The sequence below is a fragment of the Cynoglossus semilaevis genome, chromosome 5, assembly GCF_000523025.1.
Source record: "Cynoglossus semilaevis isolate Cse_v1.0 chromosome 5, Cse_v1.0, whole genome shotgun sequence".
NCBI lineage: Eukaryota > Metazoa > Chordata > Actinopteri > Pleuronectiformes > Cynoglossidae > Cynoglossus > Cynoglossus semilaevis.
In genome coordinates, this window is record NC_024311.1 from 14,638,066 (window position 1) to 14,655,543 (window position 17,478).

Here is a 17,478-nt window from a genome sequence, read left to right on the forward strand (position 1 = left end):
AAAAAATAAAATAAATGAAAAATGACCTCTGGCTCGGCTGCAGTAGTGTTTTGAAGCGAGTGCTGCACTTGTTCGTCGTTGTAAAATAACATATTACTGCGTCCAAGTCGATATAGGTGGTGCTCAAACGTGTTTTGAAGCGAGTGCTGCACTTGTTGTTGTAAAATAACATATTACTGCGTTCTTCTCTGCCCAAGTCGATATAGGTGGTGCTCAAATTTTAATTTGATACTTGTCTATCACAAAACAAAAGACACATTTGTAGAAATGATAAAATTGTGGTCCATCATTGCTGAAACTATTGTATGGAGTATTCCAGAGTTGAGTTAACCCTGAGCTTGGCGTTCTAAAAGGTGACGATGGAAGTGGATGTTTATTTAAACTTTTGCCCACAAAACACAGGGTGTTCTCCCAGATACAGTTGTTGTAGCCAAGGTTGTTAAAAACAGATGTTGTGATGATGCAATACTTTGTTTTCTGTTGATGTGTAAAAAAAAATAAAGAAATAAAATGTCCACAGTTCTAGCTGTCAAAATGTAAAGCTCCGTTGTCTGGTTCAGTCCCTGCAGCTCGTAGATACGAAAGACATTGAAAATCACTGATGGCTCGTTCTTTTTGTCAGTTAGTCTGCATCATAACTTTGACAAACTTTGACTTTGTCTGTCCCTCCTTTCAACAATACCAGACAGTCTGTCAGTCACAGTCAGTCTAGTTGGCGTTGGTGTCCGGCTAATGTGCTGCAGCTGCTCATGTGTAGCTGAGCGCACGGCAGGAAGTCAGGTATTAGCAGCAGCTGAGCTGAGTCACGTTTGGTTTAGTCCACAGGTTCGTGGAAGTGAACAGTCAAAACCTTCAAAAAGAAACTTCTAGTTTTCCTCTCGTCGGACGTTATCACGATCGCAGCTTTGTTGAGAAGAGACAAGGAAGTTCGTTAAGTAAATAAAGTCAAACAACTTGTTGTCCTGGATCTTCTCTGTTTAAAATGTGGCTCTACCAAAGACAGTTCAGTAGTGACTGTGTCCCCCTACAGGTGGTGCTATAAGTACCATTTGACCGTACAGCCTCTTCTGACCACCAGTAGAAGAAAGATGTTAAAAAAATTGCTATGTTGTTTTGAGGAGACCAGCTATAGCCTTGTCGATGCCTGGAACAGAGACACATTTTTATTAAAGCTTTGTGTCTGTGTAACTTTTGGTGCTGATCACTTATATTAGCAAATAATTCTAGAAAATTCCCTGGTCAAAAAATGAAAAAAGCAAACTTTTAAAATACAAAGAACAAAGTGAAAGATTATAAATATCATTTTATCTCACACTCTGTGTGTGTGTGTGTGTGTGTGTGTGTTAGCATTCATCAAAGTGTCTGGTGTGTGTGTTAGCATTCATCAAAGTGTTGTTGTATGTTATTACAATTCAGCTGCAGTCTTGACTTTTATGACGGGGGTGGTGAGGGGTGGGGCTGAGGAGCAGTGATGTACGCCTGAGGCCTGACCTCTCTGCCTCACCTGCCTGAATGCTTCATTAACCTTAAAGCAGTGGCTAATTAACGGTTGCTCTGTGGGCCCTTCCACACTCATTTGCATGCGCTACACGATGGCGGTGTTTACTCCCCTCCTCACCCCTCACCCCCCGACACCACTTAAGACTATTAAACTCACCTCACTGAAGAATCTACTGTTTGCTTTGCCCTATGGCAGGAGAGCCTGTTTCTACAGCAGTGTTAGTGTGAATACGTGATGCTGATCCACATACGTGAGGTCGACTGTAGCTGGATTCATTTCCTGTTTGGTATCATCAGGACGGTTTTAATTACAATTTTGTTTTAATTACAATTCAAAACATTTAAACTAAAGGTGACACATATCCAAATATGGAAGTTTTTCTGTTAAAATGTTCCATTTTTGATTGGGCTCTAATGGCACAAGAATAGAAAACGAATTTAATTAAACAAAGTCTTTGTTACAGTTGGAAACGGTGAAGGTAAATGTTTTTATTCTGAATTCCCTCCTTTGTCACTCCTCAGTGTGTACGTGGTTTAGATGAGCATTAATTTTTTTACTTTGTCTTTGTAATTCTTATTGTTAGCATTGCATTATCACCATTTTGGGCAGCGAAACCGACTTCTCACTCTCTGGGTCAATGAAAATAGAGTTTTTTTTGTTTTTAAAGTAAGACGAAAAAAAAGCGTAAGAGGACTTGATTGAAAGCATCTTATTACTATAAATATTAGTAGAATAGTCAGTAAGTATTTTTTGTGTAGGACAGCTGTGTAGAACCTTTCCTCCGTTGTGTTGCTCACCGTGCCAGTGGAGCTCTGAACTAAAAATAGGAAAAGCCATAAGTTCTGTTTGATATAACAGTGAGGATGATTTAATGTGTCGGGAGGAGGGGAGAGCAGGGTGGGGGTGGGGGGTAAATAACAGTCTTAAGTCTTTAAATTTCAAAGGTCTAACAATTCATATCCAATTGAGGCCAATTTGGATTTCATAAAACATCCCAGGTCTATACTTTACCTCTGGAGGCCAGGTTCAAGTCTGTTGTTTCCACTCTTGTATAAATCTGTAATTTAGCGGTGCACAGTCATTTTGGTGTCACGTGTTTCGGAGTTTTTCATCTGAAGGAACAATCTCTTGTAAGTCCATGTGTTGCGGTACAAGCTCGCTGGGCTGATTTGCCTACATTTGTGCGCCGTTTGATCCCGATTAGAGCGTGGTAACGCTGCGCAGCCCTCTGTGTCCAGCTGCCTGCTGAGCTTTATATCACAGAGCCTGTCAACTCTGCATCCTGGAGAGAGAAAGATTAGAAGCAGACGAATTCCTGGTCGAATCTGTCGGTTCAGGCAATAAAACCGATTTTATGCTGACTAAACGGTTGGCTGCGTGCCGAAGCCGAGGCCGAGGCCGACGTCGACTCCTCTGTCTTGTAAGGGAACTCTTCATCCTTTTAAAAGTGGGCCTCGCTCACGTGTCCATTTGTCAATCGGTAAATAATTTCTGGCTGTAACATAAGACACCTCTCTAGAGTTTCCCTCAGATGATGAAGGTCTCATAAAGTTTCATTCCCCTTTAAGTACATATTTGTACAGTCATCCTACCGCAGCAATAGAAGTTATAAAAATCTATAAATCACTTCGCTCTGCAAACTAATATAATTACACCGCTAAATGTCAGCGAGGCTTATTAATGCAGCAGCGTTCTTCATCGTTCAGATGCAGCACAGACTCTAAGGTCGGCCTTAGCTCAGGGGTTTGTGAGGCGGCCCAGAATGCCCCATGATTGGTCTGAGAGGGAGGCATACATTTAACGCCAACCTGGGAAATCACCGCTGGTCAGTTTGATTTACACTTAAAGAAGAGAGCTGTTTATCCAGGGTAGCATTTAGATCAAATTAAAATAAAAAAAATCTTCACTGAGATTGGGCAGCATGGATACGTTAGCATTTCTGTCTTGGATGGTAAATCAGTGATAAAATTATGAAGTCAGTGCCGTATAGTTTTAGTTTGAAACTCAGAGGGAGGATGTTTCATTCTGACTCAACCTTCCACTCCATTTATCATCATAGACTTCACTTCTTCAGTCTCTGACCTGGAATTTCATCATCTTTGTCACTGCAGCAATATTTGGACTGAAGAAGAAGAAGAAAAAAAAATCCCGTCCTCTCATTATTATCACATCTTTACCTTTAATGGATCAGTACCAGGTCTGTAGACCTACTTTTAATTATTCTAGTAAAATTATCAGTTGCGATACATTATATGTAATATTTAGTGTCATGATCACTTACTTATTACTTTTAATTATTCTAGTAAAATTATCTCTTACATATTTGCCAGCAGTTGAACAAGTCAAATGCTACAGCAGAGTGAAAGTGTTGTTTTTCTTTCCCTTTTTTCTCCACTGTCGTTTATCTCTCGTTCATTCCGATACCTTCTCACTCCTGCTAAATAAATCATGGTCACATGACACTGCCCTCTAGGCCTGAGACACTGATGCCACTTTCACCCACTGGCCTTCAAAACCTGTTTCAGAGACAAATCCTGTGCTTCCTAAAACACAACACTGTTGTGTGTCGTTACATTCTACTTCAGTGGAGTTTCAGCTCAGACTGATTCAGCAAACACACAACGGTAGAGATTCTTTAGAGAAATAAAGTTGTTCAGATATAATCTAAAATTCATAAATATGATAAATGTTGTGTGAGAGGTAACTTAATGTTGGCCAAAACAAAATGGTGACTGAAAATATAACAAATACCAAAAATAGATTCGGTTCTTTTAACATACAAAAGTGTGTTGCATAATGACAATTAATTATTTCACTGTACTTGCAATGATATTTTGAGCATGTTGAATAAGGAAAATCACAGTTTAATATTGGGAATCAAACCATTTCCTCTGTGACTGTTTACACAAGTTTACACAACAACTTTGTCTGCCTCAGACATGATATTACTATTTTCTACTGACACCAGACTCTGAACAATGACGTTGAAAAATCACCAATTTTCTGAGTGGAAGACATAGAAAAAAAAAATTTTTTCCCCGACAACTACTTGCATTTCTGTTTCGGGGGATATGAAGAGTGTCTCATCTTTGGTTCAAACCAACCATTTTCCCCAACTTCGCCGGCTTCCAGTGTAAAAACTCTTCCAGCTCAGAGTTGCTGCAGTGACCCCCGACCAAGAGACAGGTTTAAAGTGTTTCCAAGTGTATTCTGCATGGAAACCACTAGGGTGCGAGTACATGTGAGTGAAAATAAGAGAATAGGCGTCATCCTTCAGGAATGTACTCTATAATAATTCACGATGGAGCCTCGTGGTGCAACAACACCTGGGGACCCATATATCCCCCTGTGTTCACTGCCCTGACCAGAGGTGGAGCTGTCCTCAGGTTTTCCCATTATTTACATCGACTTTTCTTTGTTCTGCCAGAGTTTTGAGTTATCTTTGTCAGTTTTTTTTTTTTTTTAAACTTCTCATAACACCAACAGTCTCTGATGGACTGTTTTCATCTTCACGTTATTAAAGTTGAACATTGTCAAAATATTACACCTAAAATAAAAATGTTTCACCTAAAATTTGCTACTGTTAATCTTACATACAACAAAATACAAATGTTCCCTAAAAAGTTTAACCCCAGTTGTCAGAACTAACATACCCCAAATGGAACTATGGTGTCTTTAAATGCCACCGGGGTGGATGTACCGTAACTCCTTGGACCTCGGCGTCAGATTAATTGCGACGATCCACCTTTAACATTGTAGCAATCATCCAATCTTTTATTGACCTGTTTGAAGAAGGAGCCTGTAGCCGTCACGGACCGGAGGATGTGCATATGCTTAGAGTAAACACAGAGTCATGTGATTGATGGCCATAATAAAAGTGACTGCTGCACAAGCCTCCTCATTGTTGTTGCCACCTTGTTTGGTTTCTATGGCTTGGCAGCAGTTAGTTACAGCTGAGAGAGAGAGATAAAGAGAGAGAGAGAGAGCAGTGTCTCCGTGCTCCGTCAGATTCGACTGACAGAACTGTGTGTGTGACCTTGGAGGATATTTCAGCGACACTGGTTTATTTTGATCAAAATGCTGAATGTTACATTTCTTAAGAAGCAGTTCACTTCGGCGTGATGTCATGATTGATAACCGTTTTACTGGTAGGCAAATTATTACTGGTTGGCTCTCTGCTGACCTCCACCAGAGCACAGGCATTTACACCAGTAGGTTGGAACCGTTTTACTGGTAGGCAAATTATTACTGGTTGTCTCTCTGCTGACCTCCACCAGAGCACAGGCATTTACACCAGTAGGTCATGGATTACAGTGTAGACAGATGACTACATGACTTGTTCTACCAGCCACCATCCAGATGCACAATCGGGATTAAATACCAGCAAAATTATGAATTGAAGTTTCTTGACTTTATTCTAGATTGTTCCAGAATTAAACATTCAATTGTATAAAAACGGGTACAAAACTGTATCCGATTTTTACTCTTTCATATCTGTTGACTATTGTTGATTGCAGATTAACTGTATTCTGGCTCTACTGTTACTGTGGATCATGTCTTACATTTTTTTCAATGGTTATTTCCCACCAGTAATCTTTCCTAGTTCAATGATCACCACACCCCAAAAGCGGTAAAAATGTCCTGATGACATTGTAGCGGTATGACGATGTCTATAAATTTCATATGCAAAACACATGTGATGGTGAATGTGTTCCAGTCTCTCTGTAAATCCACTGTGATCCCTTTGAACGTTAATTTATGGCTGTTTTTACTGGCGAGGTCGTCTCACACAGCCAACTGTTTACAAGCTAACATATGTAAATTCAAAAGGAGAAGGTCTGCCTGTTTCAGTTCAACAAGAAGAAAAAACCCCAACTCTATATGTGATTGAAGATGAAAACCTGGACTGGCTCTGTTTCAACATCTCTGGGACTTGGAACTGGATGAGATGTTACTGTGAAGGTTTTCGGAGCCACGGTTGATATGATTAGGTTTACGTTAGCTCTGGAGAAATGTACTGTCAGCTGTTTTTAATATCACAGAGAGGCGCGCCTTTGTAGTGTGTATGGCAGAGATATGAGTATTTCTTTATCATTCTTTCAAATATTGTATTATTTATAAAACTGGCAATTGATTGTCTGAACTGAGAAACCACCCGTACCGGGATAATTCGATCATTTCACACAGCGAGATTGTGTTTGCACCTGCAGACATCTTGTTCTTGTTACAGTTTACTGTATTTCTTTCCTCCATGTGCTTTCATTTTTGCATAATCAATACTGTTTCGCTGAAAACTAATAAAGACAGCTGGAAGGAGGGAAAGTATCACGTGTTTGAACGACCTCTATGGTTTATCTCAGTGGTTTTCTAAATGGCATCCAGTCCATGAAAAGAAACAAGTTGTTTGGATAAGATTTTTGTTTAGATAAATAGTTGTGTTTATGAACTTTCTAAGATTACAACCGCTGATGATTTTTGACTCATGGGAACTACTGGAGGGAATCTAGGAAGAAATCCAACTGGTAAAAATAGAAATGGAACACAACAAAACAGAGAGCAGTGTGAACGTTAGTCCAACTGAAAACAGGTCGCGTTTCTTCCTCTCTTCACCATCAGCAGCAGTTGAAATATTCTAGCCTGGGTTTTCTGGAGTTTACGCAGTTGAAATATTCTAGCCTGGGTTTTCACCGAGTTTACTGCTGGGCTCGTCCCACTGTCCCTTTACTACTCCCGGTCTTACATTCCCTTCTCTTTGTGTCATATTCATTGACGTAACAGAGCGATCTTCAAACCTATGTCACTCGAGGGTGGAAGCTGTTGGGAAAAGGTCTTGGTTCATATTTCACACGGATATTCCTAAGGGTTACATGCAGCTTTTAGAAGCTGACTCGGGGAGTCGTGTTTACCCTGTAACAGCCATTTGGATTTACTATCGCAGCAGAATCTGCAGGAGATCTAGGTAAGAAACCATGAAGGGAACTGAGTTTCTCAACACAGCAGCTTTGGATTTTGACAATTGAATGAAGAGATTTCACTGTGGTTCAACAGTCAACGTCCAGACAACATCGCTGAGACTCTGACAACTCTGTTTCTCGTTGTGGCGTAATCCATGATTCTACGTTTCTATTTGTAGATGGAAACACCAAGTAAAAACAGCCTGTCTCCAGATGAACAACCACTGACTGCACCTGAACATGTTTATGGCAGAACTGTTCACATACACCCTCCTGGAAACGTGTTTGTTTGTGATATAAACAGGAGCCAGACTCTACTAATTACTTTCAGAAAAGTGAACGATGAAAAACAATAGTTGCGAAGCAGGGATTTTATTTTGAAAGCCTGGAAATTGAAACCAAACGTAGGGTGAACAGATCTGATCATTTATTCATTAAAAAAAGCTCCTCCACTGGGGGCAGACTCTCCACTCCCACTCCCACTTCCCACTGTTTCCAATCTCAGAACCATGGTCTCGGAATTGTTTCCGTGCTGTTCCTAAACCCTAAATCCACAAACCATCATGGAGCGCCTCCTAGGGCACTTTTAATGATATTTTATATCTTGTCCAATTAGGGTTTCTTTTTTCTTCATTAATTCTGAGCTTCGTTAGCCATCTAACGACAGCGCAAAGTGTTAAAAACCAATCCAAAGCTGTGTGTTGTCAATTAAACCATGAAGAGAACACCTGCTGCGTCAGACACACACTTCAGAGCAGACTTTCCTAAAAATCCTTTATATCAGTTTGTCCTTTTATGGTCACATTTACATAAATCAGTCACATGGGCAAACCAGCCCCCTGTGGTGTGTATGTGTGTGTGTGTGTGTGTGTTCAGACTCATAGATGATCACCCAGATAAGATACAAATGTGTTTGTGAAATTCTGTTGTGTGTTGGAGGTGGTGGAGCCTTGTTGATTGTGCGTTAAATGTTAAATCTCTGAGTTCTAACCGAGCATTCGTCAGTGTTTGGAATGAACAACATATGGTCAGTGAGGGCAGATGTTCTTTTAAAGACTTTATTACCCTGAGGCTGCTTGGATGTGCGCTTTAATGCTCACTGTGCTGACAGAGGGTGGGGTTCACGTGGAGGTTGGGCAAATAAAGCTGAGAACAAACGGAGAGAGACGCAGGAACAATGAAGGAGTAAATGCAGAAAAGAAGAACACGGAATGAAGAACTTGGACGTAGCCTAGCGGTTTGGGAAAAATCTGGTTACCAGCAGTCGAACGTATGTATGTTGAAGGCTAATTTAAAGCGACGGGACTTGTTGAAGTAAGTTTAACGTGATTTATTGAGTCAGTAGTGAGTCTGAGTGTTTTCCAATGGCAGTCATGTTTGTAATGAGGATCCGCCGGCTTGTTTTTGCTCCACAGGGGGCGCAGACAGTGCAGCTGGCTGTTGTTATAGGTCAGTACCTAACAAAGTCACTTTGAACCGCCCAGTTAGGTTCAGACCAGATGTACCTTTGGACTATTTTAAAAAGAATCTGGGTTATTTGATTCACACACTGTAGTAACAACCTGATTAAAAAATTGTTTCGTTAAAAAGGTTGAATATTTTACCGTCATTATAAATGATTTGTTTTATACCACGTTGACTTGCCATTGTATTTTTTAAGGTTTTATTTTGCGTTAAAAAGGTTGAATATTTTACCGTCAAAAGTTCCAACGTTTCTAGGATAATTGTAATTATAAATGATTTGTTTTATACCACTTTGACTTGCCATTGTATTTTTTTAGGTTTTGTTTTGTGGAATGACCTTGGTTAGATAGTTGAACTGCCACCTAGTGGTGTCCCCAAAGTTGGTTAACTTGAGTAATCTGCGAAAAACTTGACACCCTGCAGACTACTAATGATATGATGTCTAAAATGACAAGAATCCGACAGCAATTTTTTTTTTTTACATTTTTTATATCTGATGATTCACTTCTAAAAAAACATTTTTATAAATGATGTCAGCCGTGCTGACAAACAGCATAGCATCGCTGTCTTCTCTTTTACCGTCGGCCCATCAGGGGATATCAGGTCCGCTGGTGAGCGCTCTGAGTGCAGTCAAGAATTTTGGCAGAAGACGGTTTCCCACACTGATAACCTTCTGTTTTTTCAATCATTTAAATAAAAGAAAACTCGGTCTAAAAAGACTAAGTTGTGCCATTGTACAGTGAACGACGCTGTAAAGTTTTTAACGGTGCTCATTATTGAGCAGCTACTACTGGTGTGTGTCCACGATGTCTAATAAACCACCACTTAAAAACCCAGTTCTCCTCTTTTCAATTGTTCCACTTAAAGTATTTCCCACATCTTAACGGCTCCCCTGCCTGCTGTGGAGAAGGAGAAGGAAAAGGAGGAGGAGGGAGGAGGCGGGGGTGAGGGTGAGGGAGGAAGAGAGGCACCGGAAGGTCTTGAGCTTTTTTTGGCCCCAACAGAGTTTGCGTCCAGGTTCACCACATACGAGAGTGAGAGTTTTCTCCAGCACGTTTTGACCCAAACCTGGCACTGAGCGTGGATGGACGATTAAGGGTGACCCACCCATTCCTGAGGCAGACCTCAGCTTTTTTTTTACTTGGTAAGCCAAGAACCAGAAGTAAAAATCTCTCTTGTAATTTTTCAAACCCTAAATAATTTTAAGAAAACATGTCAAGTTAAAAAGCTTGAGTTTACTTTGACACCCATACTGAATGACAGTGTAGGCCTCACACTGGTTCACTCTGGCTCCTGGGGTCTGGAGTCCGTGGACGTGTAGGCCTCACACTGGTTCACTCTGGAGTCCATCGATGAAGAATGAAACAGCCCATGGTTTGATCCAGTTTTCCTTCACCCATATATGGTTGGATATCAGGACGCCTGTAGGAATACTGCACACTGACCCACATAGAACTTCTCAGACTTTCATAACCCATTTGTATCCACAAGTACAACTAAATACATCAAGGAATGGTGTTCATTCAGATACAGGTGTTCCCTGATACTGAACTCAAACACCCATATCTGTAGTCGGAATCATGTTCTGTTCCGGTGACCTGATCCTTCCTAACAGGAACTGGACAGCCAGTGTTGTGTGTTTTCGTACTGCAGTTCAGTGTCTCATTGCCCTCTGGGTAGTTTATTAAAGTGTATAACAATCTCAGCAGCTTGGAAGTATTTTCAGGAACAAAAAAAGCAGCAATACGTACTGTGAGATTTGGTTCAACAAAAATCAACTCTTCTTCAGTTCGATGCAGCGATTCCCATCCACTATTATGATGCGACAGATCCGATTTCACTAATGACTTGTGTTTGTTAGTCTATGCTACAGTGACATTCAGAACAATTACATACTCTACCAGTAGGTGGCAGCAAATGGCTGTAAAAACCTAGAAAAAAGAACCAAAGAAAGGACTCAGAGCTGCTGTTGATCTGCTGGTCTTTTTTCCATCCCTGTGGTTACATCAGCGTTGTGTTTAACTAAACATGTTTCACACTGAGTAGGTCAATTGTGAGTGTATATTTATATGTACTGTTGAATATTTAAAGCACAAATGCAGAGGTTGATGTGTCTGCGTTGTGTTTTCATTTTAAGAGAGAATAATTTGTGGCCAGGGTTTAATATTGATCCCCCAGGTTTAATTATCTAATTAAAAATTGGTGCCTTTAACCTCGACAACAAACGCAGAGTAACCCTCCTGTTTATAGCCATAACTAATTTGCATTTAATTTAGTTTCAGCCCCATGAGAAAGGTGTTTAACTTAGCAGAGACTAAATGACTCTCAGCATAAACAGCCTTTGTTAAAATACACATTAGATTCTCACAGCCAGACGTCAGGTCCAGTTTAATGAGCTTCAGTCTTCACAGCAGTCGTCCTCGTGTCAGAAAATGTAAGCATCTATTCACATCCAACTGTAAACCACATCAACCAATCACAGTCCAGAGGCATTTCATTATGAAGAAAAAGGAGAAGAAGACAGAGCTGTTTAATATTCATCCAGATATTACAGCGTTGAGTGTAGCTGACGTTTTAAAAAATGGATAAAATCTGTGTTTTTTCCCAACGCGTGCCCTAAAAACTAAACCCTGGTCGCATTTAATTTGAAAACCAGAGACGTCTCAGTGGCAGTTAGTTGGTCGTGATTATGTTGGGACTTGGGTTTCATGCATCGTTCCCTGTGTCACTTCGTATTTGTGTTTTGTAACCACGTGACGTAACTGTATATAATAAACTGGACTGAACTACAACAGTTCAGTTGCTTCGGTTGCTGATTCAATCCCTGTAAACCTTAAGAAACTTTAAAAAACAAACTTTAAATTTAACTTGTGTAAGTAAAGAGTTTAAATAAATAAATAATTAGAACTTTATTGAACCTATATTTGGGCAATTCTTGTGTGAACAGCAGATCTGCCCCTGTTGGCAGACACCAAGTGAAATAATAGCCCCTCCCTGTGTGGGCTCAAACCCCCGACCTTTCTGTTAACAGCCGTACACACTAACCAATCGCGCCACAAGTGAAATAATAGCCCCTCCCTGTGTGGGAGGGGCTAACCAATTGCGCCACAGAGATAGTTATACAGCGTTGTGGTTTAAAACACTAATTGGAATTCTTGTCTGTGCAACAATTTGACATATATGTCTGTATATATTTGCATGTGTATGTGTGTGTATGTGTCGTGTGTGTACATATACATAAACAGGTATATATACACCAATATATACATATATTTATTTGTATGTGTTGTATATATATATACATATATATATATGTATATAGATAGATAGATAGATATGTCTCAAATTTGAATTTGAATTTGAATTTGAATTGACTTGGCTTTGGTTCCAGACTCAGTCCAAGATCTTCTGTGTTTATTGTTGTGGCCACTCTGTTGAAAGTCGAGCTTCCTTCCACATTAAGTAACTGGAGTATTTTAGTTTTACTTCTTTTCTCCGACTGTTCTGCCTGCCAGCCATCCAGTCTTAATCCTAGTTTTATAACGGTGAGAAAGTTGAAAAAAATAATTTATATGTGTCATGGTTTTCTGTCTCTATAAACGTATCATTGGTTTGTGAAAATACAGACATTTAGTCACTTGTCATTTTGAGGTTTGGAAAATTGCAGTTGTCATTTTGGACCATTTGTGTAAACTTCTCTAGATCTTTTACAATTTCAAAAAGCAGTTCTACTTAAGATGTTTTCCACTCGATGTCAAAACACATGAGAGTCAACAAACTAAATATACACACATCTCTTAACGTTGTCCTTTTTTTTGACCAAATGTCCTTCTTCTGTGCGTTCTTTAGGTAAATCAGCGACTGCAGAGGGTGAGAATGTTTTCCTGAGTCCTCCCCCACTCTGAAACTTTCTTCCTCTCGTGGCCCTCGCCTTCACCACTGCCTTCAGCATGAACCACACTCCCAGCCCCCACCTGTCTGAAGGTGGTAAGTCGAGCGGAGGCGGACTGCTGTGCAGCCTGGGTCTGGGGCCTGACAGGGGGATCCGCTCTCCAGACAGCCTAGCTCACACCCCCAGCCCCACCGGAGGGACCCCCAGCTCCAGTCCTCCCCTGCTGCTGTCGCCTGGACTTGGAGGCCTGGGTTTGGGATCTCTGGGAGCCCTGGGTGAAGGAGCAGGAGCCGACTGGGAGAGCAGGGAGGAGCTGCGGCTCAGGGAGCTGGAGGAGGCTCGAGCCAGAGCGGCCCAGATGGAGAAGACCATGAGATGGTGGTCGGACTGTACTGCCAACTGGAGGGAGAAGTGGAGCAAGGTGGGCTACTGACTCAGGGCGACTCAGCTGAGTCCCACTACTAGTGGTGTTGGGCTGCAGTCTATACAAATGGGCCACATCGCATTACAGGGAATTAAAGTTGTCAAAAAATAAATACTGTGAGAAGTATTTCAAAGACATTTCTGGACACAGTAGTCAGGGTGTGAGACGTTCACAACATCAGGGAAATCTCTGGATCGTTATCACGGGCTGATGTTTCATGGCTTAAGTATGCAGGCAGCAGAACATTCACTGTTCACTCTGGACCTTCTCACGAGCTCAGCCAGGCTTCTCTGAAGATTTGAACTAAAACATTCATTCCCAAAGTTTTTATTGGGAATCCAAAGTGTCACCAACCAGTTCACAGTGAACATGTTTCTGCATAATATAATTTATTTATTTTTATTTATTCACTAACAGTTCTGGCTGCATTACCACATCTCACCAGCAGGATTAGAAATCTTGCTACTCCAGATATTTACCTGAAATTCATTCTCAATCAGGATTTTTTTTTTCATCTCATTTGTTTGGTTTTAATCAGCAAATCATGTGTCTCAACTCAAATGGATCGACTGAAATATATATAATATTAAAATACACCTGAAAAATGTGGTCAAATTTAGCATGGCTGAAGTACAACTCCAAAAAACTACACACATCCGAATTAAGGCACCGAAAGAAAAAACAAATATCATACCTACCAATAATGGTTGGTTATTGAAGGGTTAAAGTATTATTGTTATTTTATAGTGTGAAAATTCAAGTTTGTTTTAACAGTTTCCCTTTTGTCTCACAGGTTCGCGCTGAGCGCAACCGAGCGCGTGACGAGGTCCGTCAGCTGAGGCAGCGACTGGACACCCTGACCAAGGAGCTGACCAATGTTCGGAGGGAGCGCCAGGAACTGGCCTCAGAGAACGAGACGCTACGTCAGCAGTCGGCGCGTCTGCGCGGTGACCACGCGTCCCCTTCGTTCTCCCCCTCCCACCACTGTGGAGCTACGACCCCCTCGCCGTCCATTCCTCCGTCTTCCCCCGCGTCGTCTTCCTCTTCCTCTCAAGTTCACAATGACAGCCGGGCAGACAGGGCGGGGGAGGGAACACCAGGATCTCCAGAACCAGAACCTGTACGGGATGTGGACCTGGACAGAGAAAAGTCAAGTCAGCAAGAGGTGAGTCAGCAAAAAAAACTAGTAGTGTTTCCTGTCCTGATGGTCAGTATTTGCCAGGACATCTGGAAATGTCCTTGTCCTTTGTTTACTTTCAATTAAAACATTTTAAATTGTATGATGGAAAAACTTAAAGAAAGCCAGTTTTTATTTTAAAAAACAAACAAAAAATATGATCCTGAAACATCACTGTTGTAGTCATATTTGTCCAAGTCATAAAAACTTGGTTGTTAATGGATTATATTATATTATATTATATTATATTATATTATATTATATTATATTATATTATATTATATTATATTATATTATATTATATTATATTATATTAATAAAACATTAAAGTCAACTCGGTGGTATCTGAGTGACCCAGTTGTAACTAAGGCAGAGTAGATGCTTTGTTGGTTTTTAACAAAAATAGAGATAATGTGATGATGATGACGATGATGATGATGATGATGTTGTTGTAGCTGCAGTGAATGTAGGACAGTTGTGTTGCTGTGTCTACACAAAGGCAATAAAATCACCCAGAGCAGGTGTGAGTTAGAGGATGTCCTAGTTTATAGGCGCCAGTATGACCAGGTACACACACACACACACACACACTCACACACTCTCATCATGCCTGCTGATCCCCGGGGATCCTGTGTTGCTGCAGTGCTTCTTCTCTGTCAGGCTGCTCTCTGCTCATCGTTCTTCACCTGTAGGATCTCTGCCAACATCAACATGAACCTGAGCAGCTGGAACAGCCCTCGCCAGAACAGGAAATTAGATTGTGTTTGTTCCAGGGTTGTTCACTGTATTTATTTTATTATTTTTTTTGTTTGCGTGTAAATTTGAAGTAATAGTAATGGGGAGACGGAGGTTTACTGTAAAGTAGTCCTGTAACAAGGGGGCGCTACAGTTTAGGAATCGGTGAATTAGACCAGTGTTTCCCAATTTTTCAACTTCACGACCCAAGTCAATAGACATTATTCGTAAACTCCTGGGAAACATGATGCGAGACGACCCAAAAACAAATCTCTTGCGACCCACCTGAGGGTCGCGACCCAGTCTTTGGGAAACAATGAATTAGACCATATTGGTTAACTGTGATCTTTTTTTTTTAACAATTTATTTATCCTCTTGTAAGTCACACTGGATCTGTTCAATATTTTAAATTAAGGATTGCAAGATTTCAGCAGTTTATTCTGAACTCAAGCAAAATATTTTTCATTCGTATGCAGTATCTGAAAATTCAAAGATTTAAGGTTCAAGTCTCCCTCAGTCAAGTCATGCTGATTTATTTTCAGCTCATTTAAAACAAACTCCAGTTTTGTCCCCATGTTCACAGTTGGAGGAGTGGCTTTTTTTTTTTTTTTGTCACATTTTTACCTGAACAAACTCGGTCCCTCCCAAGAGAAAGTCCTGACCCCGGCTGTAACCTAACCCCAGAACAAAGAGAACACACACCACACCACACTGTCCCCACAAAGACGGTCCTGGACTGAACGTCGTCCGTCCATGTACAGTAAAGTGAACGTCAGTCCTGCTGCTCGTGATGAAGGTGTGGAGACAAAGAGACTGAAGATCCTCAGAGTTGACCCTCAGCCAGATCTGACTGTGTTTCCATGAAAACACATGCACACACACACACACACACATACACACACACAGACATTATGGCTGAGTGTTTGCCAGTAATCCATGACTGTGCCGTGGTGGCAGCAGTGGTGGTCTTGGGAAGGAAGTGAAATGTTGCTCACACGGAGCACAGTCTCATTTCCTGTCTACCTCCATTGTTCTGATTTTCACACACACGCTCACACACACACACACACACACACACACACACTGAGTGCTTCCACATGTGGTACGATGTGCTTTGTGTTTTTCCCACCATCATCTATTACACTCTGGGTCCCTCTGCTGGAGGATAAGTGTAATGAAAGCGCTGACCGTTGCCCCTCGGTATCAGTCGTACAAAATTGAACAAGCAGTTCTGAAAGCTGTGCTGAGGGTTTGCTTGTTTTTTTTTGTTTTTTTTTACGTTTGCTTGATTTTCTTCACTGAACCAATAAATTAGAAAAACTCTCAAAAATAGGTTAAAGGAAGTTTTGAGGTTCAGTTCCACCGAGTTCCCAATCCCAGGTTGAGAAATCTATCCACTAACTCCCACTGACGGGCCAAAGCCCAAAGTTATTTTAGTTTACTTTCCTCTTTATCTAGGTCAGCGTTCTTCAAATGTTGTGACTCACCAGCAGCTGGACTGGAGGTTTATTTGAAGATGTTTCACCTCTTCTTTGGTTCACACTGGAAACACAGAAAATGAACCAACGTCGATGTTAGCAACACAAAAATAACAGAAAGTAAACGGGTGTTACTGTAGCTCAGTTGAAACAACTCAAAACAAATGGTGGTTTGAATTTAAACAGATGTTTGATGTGGTCCACAGGTTATATTGTATGTCCTTATTGAACATTTCAAACTCAAATAACTCACAGCAGAAACGACTCTTGGTTGTCCTCAGGTGACATTGACTTGTCCACTTTCATTTGTTCACTACACCTTGATTTATGGCTCTAATAAACAGTAGACAGGACAGTCATTTGTCTCAGACGCAGCTCGTACTGTAGCTTCAAAATAAAAGTGACCGTCTGCTCCGTCCAAACCACCGTCAGTGGTTCTTCACGTCTATATCGAACACAACATTGTGTTGATGTTTTTTTAATCTATGAGCTAAAAGCTGCTACTGTATTTACTTTCATAGTCAAAGTGAACTTGGATATTTTAATTAAAGGTAACGACAAAGCGGGAGAACTTGACAATGATTCCTCATGTTAGTTGATCGAGATGAACACTTTCACTTTCAGATTCTCTAACTGTTGAATATGAATTATGCGCCTCAAGTTGGCAGTTTTATTAATTGGTGGTTCCCAAGGTAGGGGGCGGGCTCCCCTAGGTGGTACAGTTGATCAGTGAGAATAGCAGCTTTACAGGAATGTCAGTGTTAGAAAATAAAACATTAAAACAAAAGCTGTGCATGTGTTGATGTGGGACGCTCAACAATAGTCCAATCTGCACAAGGGGGGGGGGGGGTGT

The 17,478-nt window shown here is 40.9% G+C and overlaps 1 protein-coding gene across 1 annotated transcript in view; it reads left to right on the forward strand.

Annotated features, from left to right (window-relative positions):
• ccdc102a (coiled-coil domain containing 102A) overlaps positions 1–17,478 on the forward strand; it is a 44,636-nt gene that overhangs the window by 12,761 nt on the left and 14,397 nt on the right. Inside the window, exons 2-3 of the mRNA XM_008310673.3 lie at positions 12,769–13,232; positions 14,029–14,400. Coding sequence (XP_008308895.1) covers positions 12,870–13,232; positions 14,029–14,400 — 735 coding nt within the window. The 5' untranslated portion in view covers positions 12,769–12,869. The remainder of the gene's footprint in view (positions 1–12,768; positions 13,233–14,028; positions 14,401–17,478) is intronic.